Genomic DNA, 19488 nt, shown 5'->3' on the forward strand with positions numbered 1-19488 from the left:
CGCCGCGCCCCGCCCCGCCGGGCGGTGCTGGCCCCGGCCCGGGCCCCGGCGCTGGGAAGGAGACACTCCCCCAGCATTACTACAACGTATTTGGGGCAAAAAAAGGGAGAGGGAGGGAAAAATATACATATTTTAAAATCGACACCGTAGCTGCTCCTTTCTCTGATCCTTAAAATCGCTCTACAGCTTCAAAAAATGCAGCGTCAGGGGTTTAAGAGTTTTTTCTTTAATTCTTAATACTCAACTTTTGCACCATCATGTTTTGGAAATAGCAACTACAAGGTCTTGAGGGGTTTTTCCATCTCTATCAGTGGGGAAAAAGGTTCACATTTGACTGTTCACAGGGTTATCTGAATTAAACAGATGCCAAAAGGAAAACAACTGGGTTGGAAATGGCAGCCCAAGTGTTTGCCCAGTACTGGTTTCTATCTTTTGGAAGAGGAGAAACAGACACCAAGGAATGACATTTCTAGCAAAAAAAAAAATTACACAAATACAAACTGTAATAAAGGATAAGATTTAAAAAAAAAGAAATCCAGGTGAACAGTTTCACAACTTTTAGATGGAGGAACAGGATTTATATTCCCAGTCTTAGTGGGACAGTTACCTCCAGTCACCTAAAGCCAAGCGTAGTCAATTCACAGTATAAATAGGCTCAATTAATTTTTCTTCAGTATTAAACACGGGGTAAATTAGCCTATAATCTAAATACAGCATATTTTAAAAATTGGGCTAAACTTACTCATAAAAAGATGTCTGGTAGAGGAGGAAGCAGGCTCAGAAAACCTTGATCGTTTTGGCATTACTTCTGGGTCTTGCTGTGCCCTCCTGGAGTCTTCACCCATCCCTCTGTTCACAGGTAGGAATACCAATCACATGTATGTATTACTTTTCATCCACCCATTCCTACATGCCATATAAAACTACAACTGCCTCTCTTTTCTTTTGCAAAAATTACTCTTAACAAAAAAAATAAATTAATAAAATTTAGAATAACTCAAGTTTAAACAGTGCAACAAAACTATAACCCTAAAAATGGAATTATCAAGTCAAAAAACTTTCCTTTTAGAGGCAAAGTTAACTCTTAACTTTCAAGAAAAATACCACCCCTCAAATAACTCTTCAAACATAACAGTGTGTCAATTTTTATTTACCTGAAAATTAATTTTGCTGACAAAACCCCCCCCCATCTTTAGTCTACCTCGTTCCAAGCAGAAATTCTGCTTTGAACTACTTCACACGTCCTCTGCTCTGAGATTTGCCATGATAAATCACTGCCCAAAAGACACTGCAAAAGCAACTGCCTGTCTTTTAATTCTACATCAGTTTGAATGGAGAAAGATGAAGTTACAACATCTGTTTTAAGATTTCCTGCCGTCTAAACATGCAAAGACTGAAAGTTTAAAATTCTCTAAGATAATTCTACCATCTCCTTATTGCAGATAAAACATATACTTTAATTTTTATAGCACTCTAAGCCCTTAAAGACATTTGGCAAATTACAAAAAGTTAAATTTAACCGAGCTTTACTTAAACATTACTGCAATATACCCATATGCTTTGAACACATGCACTTGCATGTTCTTCTTTCTCAGGGGGTTTACCAAAAATGAGCGAGAAGTGTTTTTGTCTATTTCTCTGTGATAGCTTTGCTGTTTAATTCAGAAAAAAAAGTCAACACACAGTTTTACAAGTTCGTGAAAGCTTTGTCTATTTCACTCATTTATTCTAGCTCTCATGTCAATTCCATTGTTCCATAACAGTTAAGGTTTTACAGCCTTAAAATAATAAACATATTTTCTTTTTTCACATTTTACAAGTCTATTCCGCGTTGGTTTCACTTCTGAGAAGCAACAATACATGACTTTGAACACCTACTATCACATCAGTGACCAGAAACGCCTATGCAAATTTCTTTCTAAACAGTGAAGTTCAGCTGAACAGTGAGTCAGGATCTCCTTCTGCAGTTTCATTTTAGCTTTTTCTAGAAAGATAGATTCTCTGAAGGTAGAAAAGAGACTGCAAATGATTAGATAGCAACTCAGACAAGCTAGACAGAGATGCATTATTGAACAATGTTTAAAGCATCATCACAATGTTTCTCCATTCCATGCGTTCCACGTCCTGCTGTTGATCTAGAGGACATGATGAAATACGCTCCACTTACTGCTTCGATCATTCTGTAAGTTTATCCTTCTGTCTTCTCTTCTACACGAGAAATGGTTTACAAATATATTAAAATTGACATAAACAGCCCTATTGTGACCCAATTTTGTATTGGTTCCCTCAATTCCTATTTTTCTCCCCATGGTCATAATTTCATTTTATTAGGAGAGCAACTGCTGCTGCTACACAGAACAGCACTTCAATCTTCATCACGTGGACCAGAATACACTGCAGTTGTGTGACAGTTTTTGTTGCTATTTTTAAAAGTAAATCATAGTTCTAACTACGAGTAGAAGTAGGCAATAAAGCAGTTTTCTTCAGAAAACTGGTCCAAAACTGATTAACGCATAGGAACTTGAATAATTCCAAAGAAAATGTCACATCTAACGGAACAGTTCTCTACTGGAGAAGAGTCATCATCTGAAACAAGATCTACAGGGCAGCAAACAATCATTAAGATGCTTTATTGACAATATCCACTCACTGCAAAAGTATCTGCCTGCATACAATTAGATCTTAGCTTTTCAATAGTGTTTTATTGGCAGTGGAAAATGCATCAGTACTTTATTGAAAGAAAGCAATAAATAATACTGTGATAAAAATAGTTCAAAAGTAGACTGTACATATTGTTACATAATCTGAAAATACACAAAAGATTAATAGAAAAACAGAACAGTAACAATGAATTTCAGTTTTACAAGCAAGTTAAAAGTGGAAAACGAAATAAGAAAAAAAAGACATGCTATATATATTGTTGCATAATAAATAATGCACCATCCGAACAGATCCTCGCTGGCTTTTTAATATGCCATTTACAAGTATTGGATACATTTTCTACTCATACAGTCCCAAATGGCTACAACCATCAAAATTAAAGTCCAGACAACTCTTTAGAACAAGTTTACAAAACACAAAAGATGACTTACGTAAGAAAAGTAAGGCCTTTATTAGAAGTTGCACTGCTTTAGTTTTCAGCCCATTGTACCTTCATCTTTCACTACTCATTTGAGACAGCAGTGCTTCACGATTGGTCCGTTAAAACTAGTTTCACCAGCATCTTTCCACAAGTGTTTTTAATCAAAAAAAAGGTCTAGGACAAAAAACTCTCTGTGGCCTATGGATTACGACCAGGAATTATTATGAAGTCTATCTTCCTCAGTTAAGGAAAAGAAAAATAAAATAAAACCAGTTCTTGGTTTATGGCTTGTTTTCAGTCACTGTGAAGATACGCTATACAAATACAGCAGAGTGTGTTATGACCGAGTCAATCACTTCTAAAACGTGATCCATAGTGTTATAGTTCTTCCCAGCTTTTAAAACAAGTTCTATTTTAAATAAAGACAAATTCCCACTACTCGACAAATCCTCTTTGTGGAAAGGTACAGTTCTGAAAAGAAGAACAATCATGTACCATACCTTCTACAGCAACGTATGCTTACCTGAAAAAAAGCTGGGCTTGTTTTCAGATCTAAGCTAACATTTCCAAAAGACAAAATATATACTGCTTGGTGTCATGATACTTTTACAAAGGTATTAAAATCCTTTTCACCTTCAGTTTCATTATTAAAAAACAATGATAATTACAGTAACTGCATAATTTACAAAAACCCTATATTACTTATAGGGACATATACATACAAGCATTACAGTACATTCAGTTGGAAAGACTAAAATTAGAATAAAAAAATCAGCAATGATTTGATTTGTAGACTGAATAGAAACAGAAAAAGTAAGTAACTATATAAATGAGAAGTCACATAAATATAAGAAACATTTAGATTCTAAAATATTTTCTCTATAGTACTCATGAATTTATTTGCTAATTAAAAACTCTGTAATAAAATATCTCAAAGTGTCCATTTAACAAGTATTAACAGGTTAAGGGTTCCAAATGTTCAAAATGCTGCATATCACCGGTAGAAATAGTGTGGGTAAACTGTAAAAACAACAACAAAACAAACAAAAAAGATTCCATTAGCAGTTTTTATAAAAGCATTTCATTCAAAGTTTCTCACAAACAGCTCAGTAGTGTAGCAGTCATGCATTAAATTATTGCCATGCCATGACATCAACAATTTTATTGCCTTTTGTAACCTTCAGCTGCAATGCAAAGTAAAGCACATGAGGACAAACATTTCTGCTTCCATTTTTATCCAAGATCATCTGACTATAGAAAATTCTGAAACTATGGGGAGAGGAAGACTTAAAACTTCAATGTCTTGAAACTAAAAAAAATTTAAGATAGTCTGTGAGATTATAAACTGACAGATCCACATGATCCGTGTTGTTATGTGCTAGAGTCCCCCTTCTCAATGTTTCATACATAAGAACTCTTTAGAACTAAACAAAATATGCAAAAACATTCAGAATGTGAAGAAAAGGTGGCCAATACATGAGTTGGTAGGGATGTCACTGGTGAGAAGAAGGAAGCTTTTTTTAAAAAAACCCAATATAGGTCAAAAAATTGGGTTTCCAGACTTGTTTGCAAAATAAGAGAAATACTGTTCCGTGAAAAAATACAGAAGAGAATGCTGGAGAAAAATAATTCCAAATCCTGGAGTAAGACAGGACTACACATCTATCATAAGCCAGAACACATGCATTTTTGTTTCATAACAGCCCTGTGTTATCAAGCTGCCTTTTATTGTCAGCACTGCCCACATCTACACACACTCGGGCTGCAGGTAGCTACACCCAAACAGTCAGCCTAAGCAACTGGAGTAGCATGAACTATCCAAGAATCTGAAAACTATGCAATTATCCCTATAATAATTCCTATTGAAATATGCTGTAGTGGGGCAAGTTTGACCAAGAAAAGACTCTGAATGATCAATAATCTGAACTGCAGTGTCAAACACTAAATTATTTTCTTTCCTTTCCATGTCTACTTTATCTCCCTTCCCTACTCCCCACGTTCACTATCTGTTTCATCCAACCTTTGATTTCAACACAGTTGTTTAGCATGGGTCCTTTTTAAGGCAGTTTGAAAAAAAAAAACCCCTCCAAAAAAATAAAATATTTATTAAATATTTCAGCACTCATAGTCTTCATTGCAGGAAACAAGCTCTGGATTTTTCAATATATCAATCTACCCTGAACACTTGAAAGAGTCTTGTAAGTGTGCAAATTCACTGTATCAAAATACCTGACATTTTATTTCATAAATAGCTGCTTTACTATTACACCTATCAACTTTACTCACCAGGAGAAGGCTTTAACAGGAGTAGGTCCTTACTGTAGCAGAATCCAATCTTTGTGTTCCTGATACACTGCCTATTTCAAGAAGCATGGGAAGACATGCAGAACACAGCATGCATGTTAGTTTTCAAAAAAACCACCTCACAGCAATTTGATTACAGCTACTGTACTCACCCAAATCTAAGGTTACAAGTTAGAAAAGCAGAATTTATTTTACGGTTCATACATTAACCACTTCCAGTTTCAGTGGTTAACAAGAAGAATTCTAAAAAAGCCTGCATGCTAACTAGCACTCAGAAATTGGAAACGTAAACTTAGAAGTGATTTATTTTCTGTTTTATATAGTTTATATATTTTTATTTTCTGGGGGTTTTTTATATTGTAAAAAGAAAGGGTTTTATTTATTTTAATTTAAATTATTTTAATTTACAGAATATTCCACATGAATTCTGGAAAATATTTTGTGCTAGTGACAATACTTAAAATTTAAACCAGCTCACATTTTAGAGAGTAAAATCAGATGCAAAGCTTGCTTCTCTGAGCATTACTCATAAATACAATTTTCAGAATCTGAGACAACTCTGATGGATTATGCTGAAGTTCTCATCCTGTCTGTTCCAATTAAATACGTTTTCCATTTATTTTTACTTGTGTTTGTAAAACAAATCCAAGTAGAAGTTTATTCTCATGGTACTAAAGAGACTGTTTCTAACCAGACAAGATGCCTCATGTGACAGGTGATCAACTTTGACTCCCAGCTGGGGCTTTTTGTGCTTGTTTGTGTTTGTTTTGTTTTCTTTGGGGTTTTGTTTGTTTGTTTTAAAAAACATATCTCTGTGTATGCACACATGTACATACAGATCATTAAGTACACAGCAATGAATGAAGTAGTGATTTCAAGTATGATCTATACTTAAGTGACCACTACAGGGAGGGTAATGCACCATGCACTCAAGTTTTAACAATCTTAAAATTATCTGAGGGAGTTTACTCACATCATTTTTGAATGCATTTTACTGCATTTCAGAAGTGGGACTTACATTGGTCTAATTGTTGCTAATAGAAATTATGCATCACGTGATTAGAAGACTTCTATTACAATGTAATTTTATTTCCCTAATTTAAAATAAATTTATTTCTAACTATAATTCTGATTTTGTTATTCCAATTAAGTAAAAAGAAGCTCCATATCTATTACAGATTCCTGAAATTATAAAGCACCCTATGGTTAAACACAGTGTTATATATACAACCATGCACAGGGCAGATGCTTTTATGCAGCAAAAAGGTAACTTGAACATAATTCTCCTGTCACCTCAAGCAAAAGAGTGCATCATGCTTAAAATAACACAAAATCAATACCATCAATCTGCATCTTCTTTGGCTGCATAGAAGGTGAAGACATTGAGGTTGTAACTCTGAAATTTGCAGGAAGAGTCTCTGCTGATCCAGCAGCTAAACCTCTTATGTCCTTTGGTCTAAACTTCTTTCTCCATGAAGGTGCTCTCCTAAAGCTCTTATCATCATCCTGTTATATTGATAAACATCATTAGCGATTCAAAAAATGTAGGATTGTTAGTGACATTAAAAGGATTACTGACAATCTTAAGTAAATGTATCACCACCAAATGAGTTAATTTTCTGAACAGAGTCCACGGCACCACAATGCTGCTGTGGTGCCACAACAGCAGAGATCTTCATTTACAGCAATTTGTGTTCATTTGCTAGACTGTAACCTCTTCAGCTCAGTAACTATGGAAATTCATGTGCTTGGCAGATTCAGGAAAACATTTTGTACTTCGAGTGTTTGTAGTTCATGATTTGCAACAATTCATCACTCGTTCTTAGGGGACATGAGAAGTGGAGTAGATCATAAAAGCTGCTTTGGGAACACTGACTTAATTTGAACAATTGCTTTTAACGTTCAATTCTGTCTTACAGGAATGATGATACAGCGATCATGTTTTCTCATGCTACAAATTACAGGAAGTGACAGTGAGGGGAAAAAAAGCAAGTGTAGTAAATACTATATTAGTGTGCCGTGTTTTGCTTAAGGACTTGCATAAACTTAACCTGTAATTACCCAGGTGCATTTTACCCCCATTAATACATCTGCATTTCTGAAGTCATACTCCAGTTCAGAAACATAATATTGCACTTACTCAATACAATAGTTTAAGTCCCACTTCCAAAAATATCTTTTGCAGTGAAGATATAATGTCAATGCAAATATACCCATTGTGCATCTCCATTTGCCAACTTCACCTTTAGAAACAGTTTGATCACTTGAATGACATTTTACTTGAAATTTATTCCCTTTTAGAATTAGGAGATAAGTGTCTGAATTATTTAAAGAGACGTTCATAATCAACAAACTGCCCTGTGCTGCTAGAACAGAATAAACATCTGTTCTCCCAAAGCTCCTTCTCTTGCAGTTTTGAAATCACTGAGGAAAAATACCTTAGAAAACAATCAAGCTGCTTTCTGATGATGCTATTAAAACCTTAGTAGAGATAAATACTGAGAACAGAGCTGTCAGGATGTGCCACAAAAGGGCTGCAACAAGCCCATTAGGCAAAATATGAACACAAAGCCAACCAAGGTTTGTCATAGCAGCCTCCTTCCTCAATGTCCTGATGTATGCTTCACGTCACTGATCCCAAAGCAGCGTAAGTCAGCACTTTCACACCTCCCCTGTCCACTTCCTCATACTAACATAGATGTTTCTGAGATATCATGGACTGGTTCCCTGACCTGGTTAGCTACATCAGGGTTTTAGCCTACATGTGCTACCACAAACTCCCATTAGCTCCAAAGAAGAGGTAGCACAGAGTTAGAGACTGTTGGGGAAGTAACACCAGCTTGAAACTGTTCACTGAGTTACAGCACAGAAGAGCAACTTAAAAGGTTAAAGATGTAACACACTCTCCTTTATGCTATGGGTTCACAGGGTCTACAAAAGAGTCTCACACCTAGTTTGTTTGAGTTTTGTACTTATTACACTTGAATTAAGTTTATACACCGGAAGATCACAGACTGCCTGACAGAAATTACTTTGATGTGCAAACATACCTGGTGGTGATCTACACCAGCAATAATAGATGCTAACAACACAAGCTTTCTTGAAAACATACTTGAAATTATTTGAAATACTGCTCATTAGGACAAAAGTTTGAAATGTTTTATACAGTGCCTTTCTCTATTATAATTTGTTCATCAGCAACACTGGTCACTAATTTTCCCACATTTTAGAAAAAGATCCATCTCAAAGTGCTGCTATTAGACATGAACCAAGCAAGCTACAAAAAGCAAACTTGCCAATCATCTCAATACTTTCATATTCAAAGTTATCTTATCTAAATACACAAAACCTGCCATAACTCTCAAAGGCAAAGATTTTCAAGGTTAGATTTCTGTCACTATTCTGTCAAGAGCTTAAAGAGGTTCAAGCTAAATTCTTTCACTTAACAGTTCTAATAAAGCCCCCAGGACCACAAAATGGGTCAACAGCTCAAGTAACTTACTTCATCAAGTCTTCTGTCAGTGCCCATAGCAAGAAGGTTATTAAATTCCCTCTCCAGAACAGCACGAGCCTAAAGTTTAGAGTACAAAAAAAATGGAAATGAATTCCAAAAGATTGGTAGCCTATAGTGATTTTTAAAACTTAAGATAACCTGAACTGTTTAATACATTCTTATCAGATTAATAAACATAAATTGTAACTTTTCAAATACTAAGTTGTAACTTATTCAAACTTTAAGGAAGATTTAACTCTTCTCTTCCCTTAGTTGTGACATGAAAGTTCACGATTTCTGGCTCAAACTGAATTATTTCAGAATAAAAACTAGCAAAAACCAAACATGATTAGTTTTACACTAATGATGTGAATGTGGGCTATGAGGAAAATATTCAAACAATATTTTTAATTAAAGCAAATTTATCAACCAGAACTGTTATTAACAATTAGAAAACAGTAAGAAAAGCACAGTGCTGTGTTTTTCTTGTATAGGCCTATGGACGACTTTCCCTTTCTAAAGTTTCTAGAGCTGGGAACAGAAAAACATGCACTTAGCTAAGAAAAAAAAAAAATCAGTTCCATTTAGAATCTTCCTAGAGGGGAGAAAATTCCTATCAGCCATAAAGGAACTACTTCTTGCTCACCTGTGTATTTTGAGTGGGTATTTGTAGTAAGAGAGCTAATGCATTGTAATCAAATGATTCATCTAAGGCCACGAGCGCACCATGAACTCCGCTCTCTAGAAGGTTATTCGCATATTCTTTAAGACCAATGGACACGACCCAATGGATCATTCTTTCATTGCTCCAGACAAGGACATCTATGGAGAAAAAAAGTTGTCCAGTTTATAACAACACAACTTCTCTGAATGAAAGCCCCACAGTCCTTTCTTGATCTGTATGCTCATGTCTGGATTGATTTTCACATATACACAATTCATCATAAATGCTGTTAAGTAGCAGCCCTCAAGGAATGGTGTTATTTAACATTTAGGTTGTGATCTAATCTGCCCCTGCATTTATGGTGTGCACGAAATGCTCTGATTTGGCAACAAAACCTCATGTTTAGACTCCAACGCTCTATGCTGCATCCTTTCTCTAAGTAAGAGCTTCAAAAATGCCTGTATTTGTAGCACATCTCTGTGTGAGTGAATGATTTCATGATGTGTTCCATGATTCACTCTTCAGGGTCTGCATCCAGACACATCTCCTGTATTCAACCCAATATTTTATAAATAATTCCTCCCCCTAATGCCTTTTTTTTTTTTTGAGGCAGATCAGTGAAAACACATTAGAATCAGACTGATTTCAAGACAATGCACTAACCCTTAATTTCATTCTGGCTTTCTTCTCTTTTTCTTTCAAGTTCTTTCCGATCATAATTCAGTCGTCGTAGGCACATAATTCCACACTGAAAACTGTTTCTGTTTAGAAAAGGAAAAAAAAAAGATTAGGAAAAAAACCCAAAAAACATTTAGAGATAACAGAAATATTTATCCTAAGTTAGGTCTCCAACTTAAATCTATTTACCTGTGAAAGCTGTCCACCATTTTAAGTTGCCCACGTAGATCTTTTTTAGTTAAATGATCCAGCATTCGAGCATCAACAAGACATTCCATGAAATAGCTGCGATACTGAGGGAGCCCCAGGCTAGGGAGCCATTCATTGCCAATCCACTCATGGTTCATATCACCATATGCTAATGTCTGTTTTTAAAAGATTAAGGAATAAGTTTATTAAACTGAGAAATAAGAGAAAATATTTTTTTAGACAACACATTTTGAAGAAAAGTAAACCAATGCTTACTTAATTCTTAGCCTGTAAAGATAAGCAAATCAAACTACTGAATACATGTATGTTTTTTGAAGAAGTAGTTTTCATGAAGAAAAGTGAGTTTAGATATTCAGATCAGCAAGTAAAACTGATTTAATTTATTTCATGTTGAAAAGTATGAAAAAATAAGCAAAAGCTAATAAAAAGACTGAACTACATGGTTTTGATAGCAAGAGCCACAGAATTTCATGTTGTTAAAGATGCTGAAAATACTGTATCTGTTGGAAATTAGGGAGAGACTCTTAAAAAGAAAAATACTTCTCTCACTGCATTTTTGACCTGCAAATCACTAGGCCTTTTTTGGAGAAAACTTCTAAAAATAAGACAGTTCGTTTGTAACTATGCATCTAATCATTATTTGAGCAAAGACCAGCAGCTCCTTTTTTCAAAAGTCAAGGGTAATAAATCATTTTTACTGTGCAATTAAAAGTCAAAAGCTTTCTCTCTAGAGGAAGCATCTTCTAGAAAGGGGCACAGCCACATAAAAATGCATTTCTAAATTTCTACCATGACTAGGTAGCAGACTGAAAGAGCGTGTAACTCTTGTAACAGGGAGGAAAGCCATTGATTGTTATCATTAACGATCTGCAAATGAGTATCTGAGACAAGTTAATGGGACTTAAATTGGTTTAAGCCAAGCAAGAAGAGACTATACTGTCCAAAGATAGGGCTCACAGGCAAATCCTGAGTTTTGTTTATATCCCAGTATAAAATACACAACTATATCAACACCTGAAAATACAATTAGGATTTGTCACCACTTTAAGGGAAAACAATTAATCAAGGAGCATTACAGAATTAGCGTACAGAAATCCACTTAACTGCCTAGGCACAGTAAGTCTAGTAGCACACCTGAGATGGTGACCAGGTTGAACAGGGACTTCTTGCACACAGCAGATATTACTGTTGGACTCCTGGCTTCCTAAGGGAGCCACCCCCCCAACTAAAATGCACTATGTCATGAAATTATTTTGAAATGTGATCTAGTGTGTTCAATGCACAGACATTACTTATTAAGAAAGAGTAAGTACATTTTGGTGATTCATAAGCTAGAGGATTAATATTTCTGAAAGCTAAGGCAACAAAAGACTTGTCAATATTCTTCCCCCTAACAGCCCTATTATTAAAAATCCTTATGTATAGTTTTTCTTGTGATGTACTATGTAATAAAGTATTTTACAAACTTCCAATGATGAAGCACCAAATCTTGGATGTTCTAGAAAACATTTAAATATTTAAATAATCTAAATGTAAAAGTTTATCTTCCAAGTATGTAGTATGCAGAGATAAGCCTGTGGTTTCCCCCTCTCCCAATTCTCAAGCCATACCAAGAGTCACTCAAAGAAACTGCTATAAAGGAAAAAACAAATTCTTTCATGCTTTAATTATTGTGACAGTTTACATATAGTCCATAATATTACATAAAGTTTCCAACCTGAGCCCAGCTTCCCTCCTCATCTTCCTGTTACGTGGTTAGAAATGCAAAAGAACACATACGTATTAGTATTTAAGTTTAGTAAGGAGATCAAAGTTAAAGATGCACTGCAAGATCTAAGTCTACTGCATACCAAAAAAATCTAGATAAAGCAAGCATCATGCATTGTAAAAACAAAAATGCAAAGCATTCATTTTCATATGAGAGGCTGTAAAACCCATCTACTGATTAAGTTTTCTGGAGAGAAGAAATTTCTGCACAAATAATTCAATTTGTTAATCAAATCAGAGCTCTATTTTACAGATTAGAATGAGTTTTGTTCACAATCTTATCAGTGTTGATTTATTAATTTCCCCCCCCCGTTCTTTCTGGAAAAAACCTATCAAGATGCAGGTTATAAGGTTAATAATTAGAAGAAGCAATCATCCAGAATTTTAATGCATTAATTTGAAAAAAAAAAAAAAAAAAAAAAAGGAAGAAAAAAGAAGGGGAAAAAAAAAAAAAAAAAAGAAAGACCAAAAGACACTTGATTCAAATGTTCAAAAAGTGGAAAAAGCACTCTAAGGAACAGACGTGGCAACACTATAAACTAACCGTTTGTTGTGTGGCTGTAAGATTTTCCATTTCTTCGTGTGTTACCCAGACATTTCCCGTGGTCTAATATGACCCCACAGGGAATCAATCCCATCCAGTGAAAGGAAAGCAGTAACAAAGAGGAGAGGTTGCAGAACATATAAGCAATCGGTACATGTAAGGAGCAGGCAGGGGCAAAAGCAATGGCTTCTAAAGTCTTAAGTATAGGTATTATCTACTGAAAGTAACGGCATGGAATAAAAGCCTATTAGCATGGATCACTTTTCTTCAAAGATATTAACAAAACTGAATGTGATAAATAGCTTACACTGATGTAATTAATGAGCAAACACTTGACTCTGCTCTAATCCAAAAAATGCATTTGTAGTCCGGTATGTAATCCCAGGAATCTCAGAAATAACTTTAGATTGCAGGGCAGACTCATGAGAGGGAATTCACACTAGCTTTACGTGTCTAAATTTACTATCATATAGAGAGACAGGTGGACTCCTCATTTATGTAGGCTGAATCATTATTTGGAGTTAATGGTCTTATACATGGATTAAAAGAGCCTCCAATTATTTTACAAATTTCTATACACACATGTATACTTCAACTGTATTATAAATTCTTTTGAAGCTAAAAGATGAGGCAAATAATATGTACTCTAAATATTTTTATTATATACTTACACTGATATAAACTTCTCTTTTCCTTGAGAAAGAAAATCTAGTTATTCCTTCATTTAATTTCCATGAAAGGAAGAAACATCCTATATTTAAATAATGTGTTCCTCTACAATTTAATGTTTCCAGAAATTCTTATTTGAAGCTCAAATCCTTTCAGTTACATGTTTACAGTAGAATTTTTGGAAATTCTAATGGTTCTAAAAGCTGGTTAACACTGGAACACTTTTCTTACCGTCCTTGAGGTGGGAGGGGCAGATGGACTTGTTAGTGACATGATTTCTTGAATGGCCAGCCTGAGCTTCAGTCTGTGCAGAGGATTACTAATTCCAATTTCACGCTGTATTTCTGTGTCAGACAAGGCTGACATGATAGCACCGCTTTTCACATTTGCTCGGCAAGCAGCCACATACCAGGCTGGCATCCCAACCCACAGCTGAAACACAAAAAAGGAAGTAAGCAGGATCTGGAAAACATTCCTGGCTCCAAACCCTTAAATTCTTTAGAAGTCTGTGCACTGAGGGGGGGTTGTTTTATTTATTTATTTTGGAGGGACCACTTACCTCCAACCACACAACCACAGTAGGTCCATCCCACTGTGCAAAAGGCAAACCTTGTCTTCTGGCTTCCTCTAGCAACTCATGCCTACAATTACAGAAATAGTTATTAACAACAGAGAGAAACTAGTTCTAACTAGATGTTACAATTTAAACACTGCATTCAATTTACTACTTTTTTTTCCAATATTTAGCTTTTTTCCTTTCTCAGCCTTACATGATATACCCACTGAAGCAGCCACAGCACACGTACAAGGACTACACAGGGACACAAGCTGAACTGGATAAGACATTTCAGAGTGGCAGAGACACTGGATCTTGCCTTTCAGAAATTTGTGCCTGAAACTGCTACTGACACTCTAACCAACACTGCCAACACAAAGTGGAGATGTCAGACTTCTCTGTCAGTCAGATTCTCAAATGTTGCAATTTTCTGTTCAGCAAATTAGACTGAACCAAAGTAGTCATTTTCCCTCAACATGCAGATTTGAAACCTGTAGAAATGTACGAGTACATCAGATATCCATGCCACTGGAACAGCACTGTCCATCAGGCTGTGGAGGCTGGAAATTGAGACAATAGCCATTTAATTGGTGAATTTCAGTCGGCAACAGCAATTTCAGGCACAGCTTCAGACAACCATTATATTCGGAAAGCCACGCTTTGGCAATTATATTCTGAAAGGCTGTGTACTGAAACTCAGCTTTCATCTCCTATGATGACACCATTTCCTTTGTTACTCTGAAACAGAAGAGACTGAAGTTTAATTTTGACAATTCAGCTTACAGAAACAATAGAAGCTCACAAGATCCCTATAAATAGCTGCCAAAAATGTTTGATAAACCAAGAGACAAAAACTAGTGTTGCACATATAAGCGTGCAATGTTGCTTGGATACGTCTGTCTGAAAAAAGGGATAAAGCCTGAAAAAAGCATATTTAAGCTGCCTTTGAAAGCTAGTTGTACATAGTTAAGTCTTCACTCATTCTCCTCTAAAGTTTAGAAAAAACAACTTCACCTAATTGGACAGCTTTTTACTGTTTTATGCTTTTTATTCATGCCTGCAAGTGTAGAATTAAGATAAGCAGCAATACTACAAATTCATGACCCTACATTACATATTTATAACCTTCTCTCAATTTAAAACAAACAAGATCTCCTCGCCTTCAGAACTGTATTGTTGAATACATCTAAGATAAAACACTTAAAAGCTACAGATATTTAAAAAACCTACCACACATCATCTTGAAAAGGGGTTAGTTACTGACAGACTAGTAGCTTTCTTTGCTACTAGTGCAGAACAGATATGCTGTATTCAGCTCTTTGAGACATGCCAGCATACCTAGGATCCTCGTGTTATATTGGTAAGATAATTAATTATTAAAAAAAATAATCAATGAAGTAATAAATATACTAGCAACTGTTTTATCAACAGAGTACTTCTCCACCTGCATGTCAATAAATTCCTGTTTCTCTAGAAGAACCTCCCAATAACTTTATCCTAATTAAATGTACTACCCAGGAATGAAAAAAAGAGGAGGAAGGAAAGAACTGACAGATAAGTGGTTACAAATAACCCTGCTAATGTACCCGTTTTAAGACCCAACAATTAAGGTGGAAATGGCAGTTAGCAGCTCAATAACTAATAACAGACTTCATTAACAGAAAAGAAGACCATAAAAGTTAAAACATATTTGTACACTTTAAAAAGATATATATTCTGAACCAGGAATAAAGGATCAGCTATTTTCCTGCTACCACAAAACACATTATGTTAATCCCACAAATCACTAGCCCTGAACACAGTTTTCCTTCACTTTGTTGTTTAAAGATTAAAAAAAAAAAGAGAAAAACAAATTAATAATATATTATAAAATACTGCTTGGTGTGAACAGAATAAAATGCTTAATACTGTATTTGCCAGAAAGGAATACAATGCTTTTTCTAAGTAGTTTAAGTCTAAAATTGGTGGTTTTGTCTTCCTTTCTGGTGGTTGTGGGAACATGACCGTGCTGTGAAGGAGACCCACTAATGATGAAAGAGTACAGACATGCCTAAAGAAGCCTCCAGTTTGACTAGAATGACCCCACGAGAGTATGTAATCACTGCCTCCCCCCAGCTTATAATGCTGCTTGGGGTATTGTATGTGATTCAGAGAATTGCAGTATAATTTCTTCAGGTTTTATAAGTCTCCCCGTGTACTTCAGTTTCACCATGAAACAGCAAATCATCTGGAGATGAGCAGTACAGGGAATGTATCAAAAGCGTAAGGAGAGGTTATGATGCAAACTTTAAACTCATGGTGGTATTGTATTGCAGAAAACAATTGTGTGGCTGGAAGGAAGTGTTAGGTGATGGAGACAAACATGTAGAAATAGAAACCAAAAACGTTTATGAGAACTTTGTGCAGAAATTATTCAATGGATCCAAAGAGGAACACATCCACAAACTAGAAAATTAATTGTGGAATTTGTCCATATGCAAGAGGAGATAGAAACTTGCTTGCCCAGGAAATCATTAAACTGAAAACTCAAGACAGCACAAGCACAGAACATCTCAAGGGAAGAATTCAAAGGTAGCTGCTGTTTTATCTGCAAATGATGCATCAATGGTTTTTTTCCTATAATGTGGAACTTCAGTTTTCCAACAGTTCCCTTCCAACTTCACCAAGAAACTCACTGCATTCCAGCAACACGTGATCAGATTATGTAAAGATCACAACTGACACACCACTTTAGTTTCACAGGCCATCCCATTATACCATTTAAGAAGTGCAAAATCCAGCCTCCTATCTTTGTAAGGAAAAAAAAATATTGCAGTAGTGTCGGCAGTGTTAATAGATGGTATAAAACTGGCACTGTGAAGGACAAAAGGACGTCAAAGATGTAGCTGGCTACTGGTATATATCTTAGGTGACAAAACCAAAGGATAGAGGGCTACAGATTTAGCAAAAAGTTGGCTGAAAATCACTTGGAATGGGAGACCAAATGTGCTGCTGCAAGAGGGGAACACTTGTTGTTAGACACATTCAAAAGGCATCTAACATCAGCTGTGGAGAACAAAGAAATTGTGGTCACATGGGATGAGAAATGATGTCAAAACTGCAGGTGCTTGCTGTGGTAGTGAACACACAAGGCCCTTTAAAGACCATCTGAAGTACTTGGATTTATAATGGCTCTTGGCAGGCAAGTATACGTGAACCTCACAAGGAAAATAAAGCCGCCTGGAGCAACACCATTTTGTCACCGGATTAAGGCAGCATGAGAACGGATAAATCCAGAACTTGCAGCCAAAGGAGAATGCTGTATTCCAGATTTCTTGGATGTAACTGAAGGTAACTGATTTGGAAGAATCAGAGTGGAGAAAACACTGTAGGGAAGGTGGTGAAGAGACTGATACTGATGGAAACAACAGAGCTGCAAGGTGTAAAAACTGAAAGGCAACAGCGGTAAAACATGAGATGAAAATAGACTAAAGCATTGAAAAGTTAACATCCTTACTATATAGTGATTTCAGGTATGTAGTAAAACTTCTTGTGTATAACTTCTTAAGGAGAGTTATCTTAAATTTAGGGTTGCCTTCCTTTTTGATTAATACAGTATTAAATTTGTGGTGTTGCACAAATACAGTTGTGGCAAACACTGTCAATAGGACAGCTCAGAAAGGTGATGAACAGTATGAACACTAGAAACAACTCAAATTTAGTAAGCAAAGAGCAAGTGTTTTACAGAAACACTTCTACCTTGGAAATTAATTGCCACAAGTATTTACTATTGCTAAACGACTTTCCAAACTCAAATTACAAGAATAATTCCATCTAAGTAGGGTTTAATATTTCCATTGTAAAAATCCACACCATGCAAAATTAAGACAAGACATTGAACTAGCGTTCACACTGAACTAAATGACCCTGGACTTAGTTCAGCAACACATTTTCCACAATAAATTCTTTTTAATGTAGTACCTCCTGTCAGATTTATTTTTTTTTAAGTTAAGACACTTTAATATATTGCTAAAAAAATCAGAATGGGATTTATTATAATTTAACAACAATCCTAATAAAATAAACATAAACTTACCCTGATCTTGCACTACCACATCAAATGGTAAACAAAAGGAAAATAAAACAATGAAGAAAAAATATAAAACTAGGATTAAACTGAACTCAAAGGTAGGCAAAACCAGATAAATAATGTATACTGTAATTTAATTCTATAACCATAAATAAGTTTTTGTTAGTAAAGACACTGAATACTGTCCTCGGCCTGTTTGTGTGTGTGTGTGCGTGCAGAAATCGGAAAGATAAGCAAGCAACCAGGGATTAGAGACAACTATATATAGAAATAGCTGTCATTGTTCCAAGCATTCAGGTAACTGGAATTCTTTTTGTTGAATACAGGATTTTAGAAGTGAATAGCTAGCCTTAAGAATTTGTTTTAACCCCACCCTCCTCCAATATCAAAGTGAAAAGTAACTCAGAGCAGCTTTACCAGTTTTTCTTTTTGGTAATGAGCATCTCCAGAAGGTAGCAAGGAATCTCTGACACTTTGTGATAATATTGCTTCCTATATTCAGAATAGCTGTCAGGATTAAAGTACCTTGCTGGGATTTTTTAAATTATAACATTTGCTTCTCATGGAAGTTCAAAGGGCCCTGCTGCTTCTCTCAGCAGTATGAGTAATAAAACTAAACATGATGGTATATATCTTCATTAACACAGCCTTTTTCACACACGCTTTCACTGAAATATCTGAACCATAGATATCTTCCTGTGAATAAGCACGTGCTCATATTTAATAGCTAGGCAAGGCAGTTTCAGAGTAAAAGTTTTCATTTGACTAATACATACACTTGCATTTTAAGCAATCAACAACATGCAGCCATGAGGTATACTTCAAGTAATACCAGGAAATTTTTGAAAGGCAGAATGTTTACAGAGAAAAGTCATGATTTATCTGCAACTGCATTTATTAAAGCAAGATAGTATAGATTGTTTTACTCTAGAATGAAATTTGTTGCTGGTATTGAGAAAGATCTGTATTGTTCAAAGAACAGGCCCCACCACTATTTAGATATGACCAGACTAAAACTATTTATTCAACCAAGATGTGGTATGACTTTAAAGCTCTGTAGAAAAGGGAAAATACCAGATCATAATAACATACGATTGCCTTCAGTGTAACAATCTGAAAAAAAACAGCTGAGTATTCTGTTATATAAACAAAACCACATTCCATTCTGACTTTTCAAAGCAATACACTGCTGGTTTTCATTAGCAGCCACCAGGCATTATTCTTATTTGTTAATAGAGCTTAGGTACTGCAAGAAATCTCTCTCACAAAGAGAAAATTAGCGTGCTTTCTTTTAAACATTCACTATTCTGTCTTCAGAAGGCAAGTAAAAAAGCAAGACATGTCTGACCTTGGTCAACTTTTTTGACACAGACAGCTGAACAGAACAGAAGCAACAAAAGTGCAAGGTATAAGGCTCAGCTTTGGGTGGAAAAATGTAAAGAATGCCTGACC

General features: G+C 35.5%; 1 protein-coding gene across 1 annotated transcript in view; it reads right to left on the reverse strand.

The window, feature by feature from the left end:
* Positions 1–2301: 2301 nt before the first annotated feature.
* The window catches only part of PPFIA1 (PPFI scaffold protein A1), a 54286-nt gene continuing 37099 nt past the window's right edge, over positions 2302–19488 (reverse strand). The window contains exons 21-31 of the mRNA XM_029086935.1: positions 13971–14052; positions 13643–13843; positions 12743–12805; positions 12149–12175; positions 10411–10586; positions 10207–10304; positions 9526–9701; positions 8889–8957; positions 6727–6892; positions 5369–5439; positions 2302–4102 (exon numbers count right to left, since the gene is read on the reverse strand). Of these exons, the coding sequence (XP_028942768.1) occupies positions 5381–5439; positions 6727–6892; positions 8889–8957; positions 9526–9701; positions 10207–10304; positions 10411–10586; positions 12149–12175; positions 12743–12805; positions 13643–13843; positions 13971–14052 (1117 nt within the window). The 3' untranslated portion in view covers positions 2302–4102; positions 5369–5380. The remainder of the gene's footprint in view (positions 4103–5368; positions 5440–6726; positions 6893–8888; positions 8958–9525; positions 9702–10206; positions 10305–10410; positions 10587–12148; positions 12176–12742; positions 12806–13642; positions 13844–13970; positions 14053–19488) is intronic.

Source organism: Antrostomus carolinensis, unplaced genomic scaffold (assembly GCF_000700745.2).
Source record: "Antrostomus carolinensis isolate BGI_N321 unplaced genomic scaffold, ASM70074v2 scaffold6529, whole genome shotgun sequence".
NCBI lineage: Eukaryota > Metazoa > Chordata > Aves > Caprimulgiformes > Caprimulgidae > Antrostomus > Antrostomus carolinensis.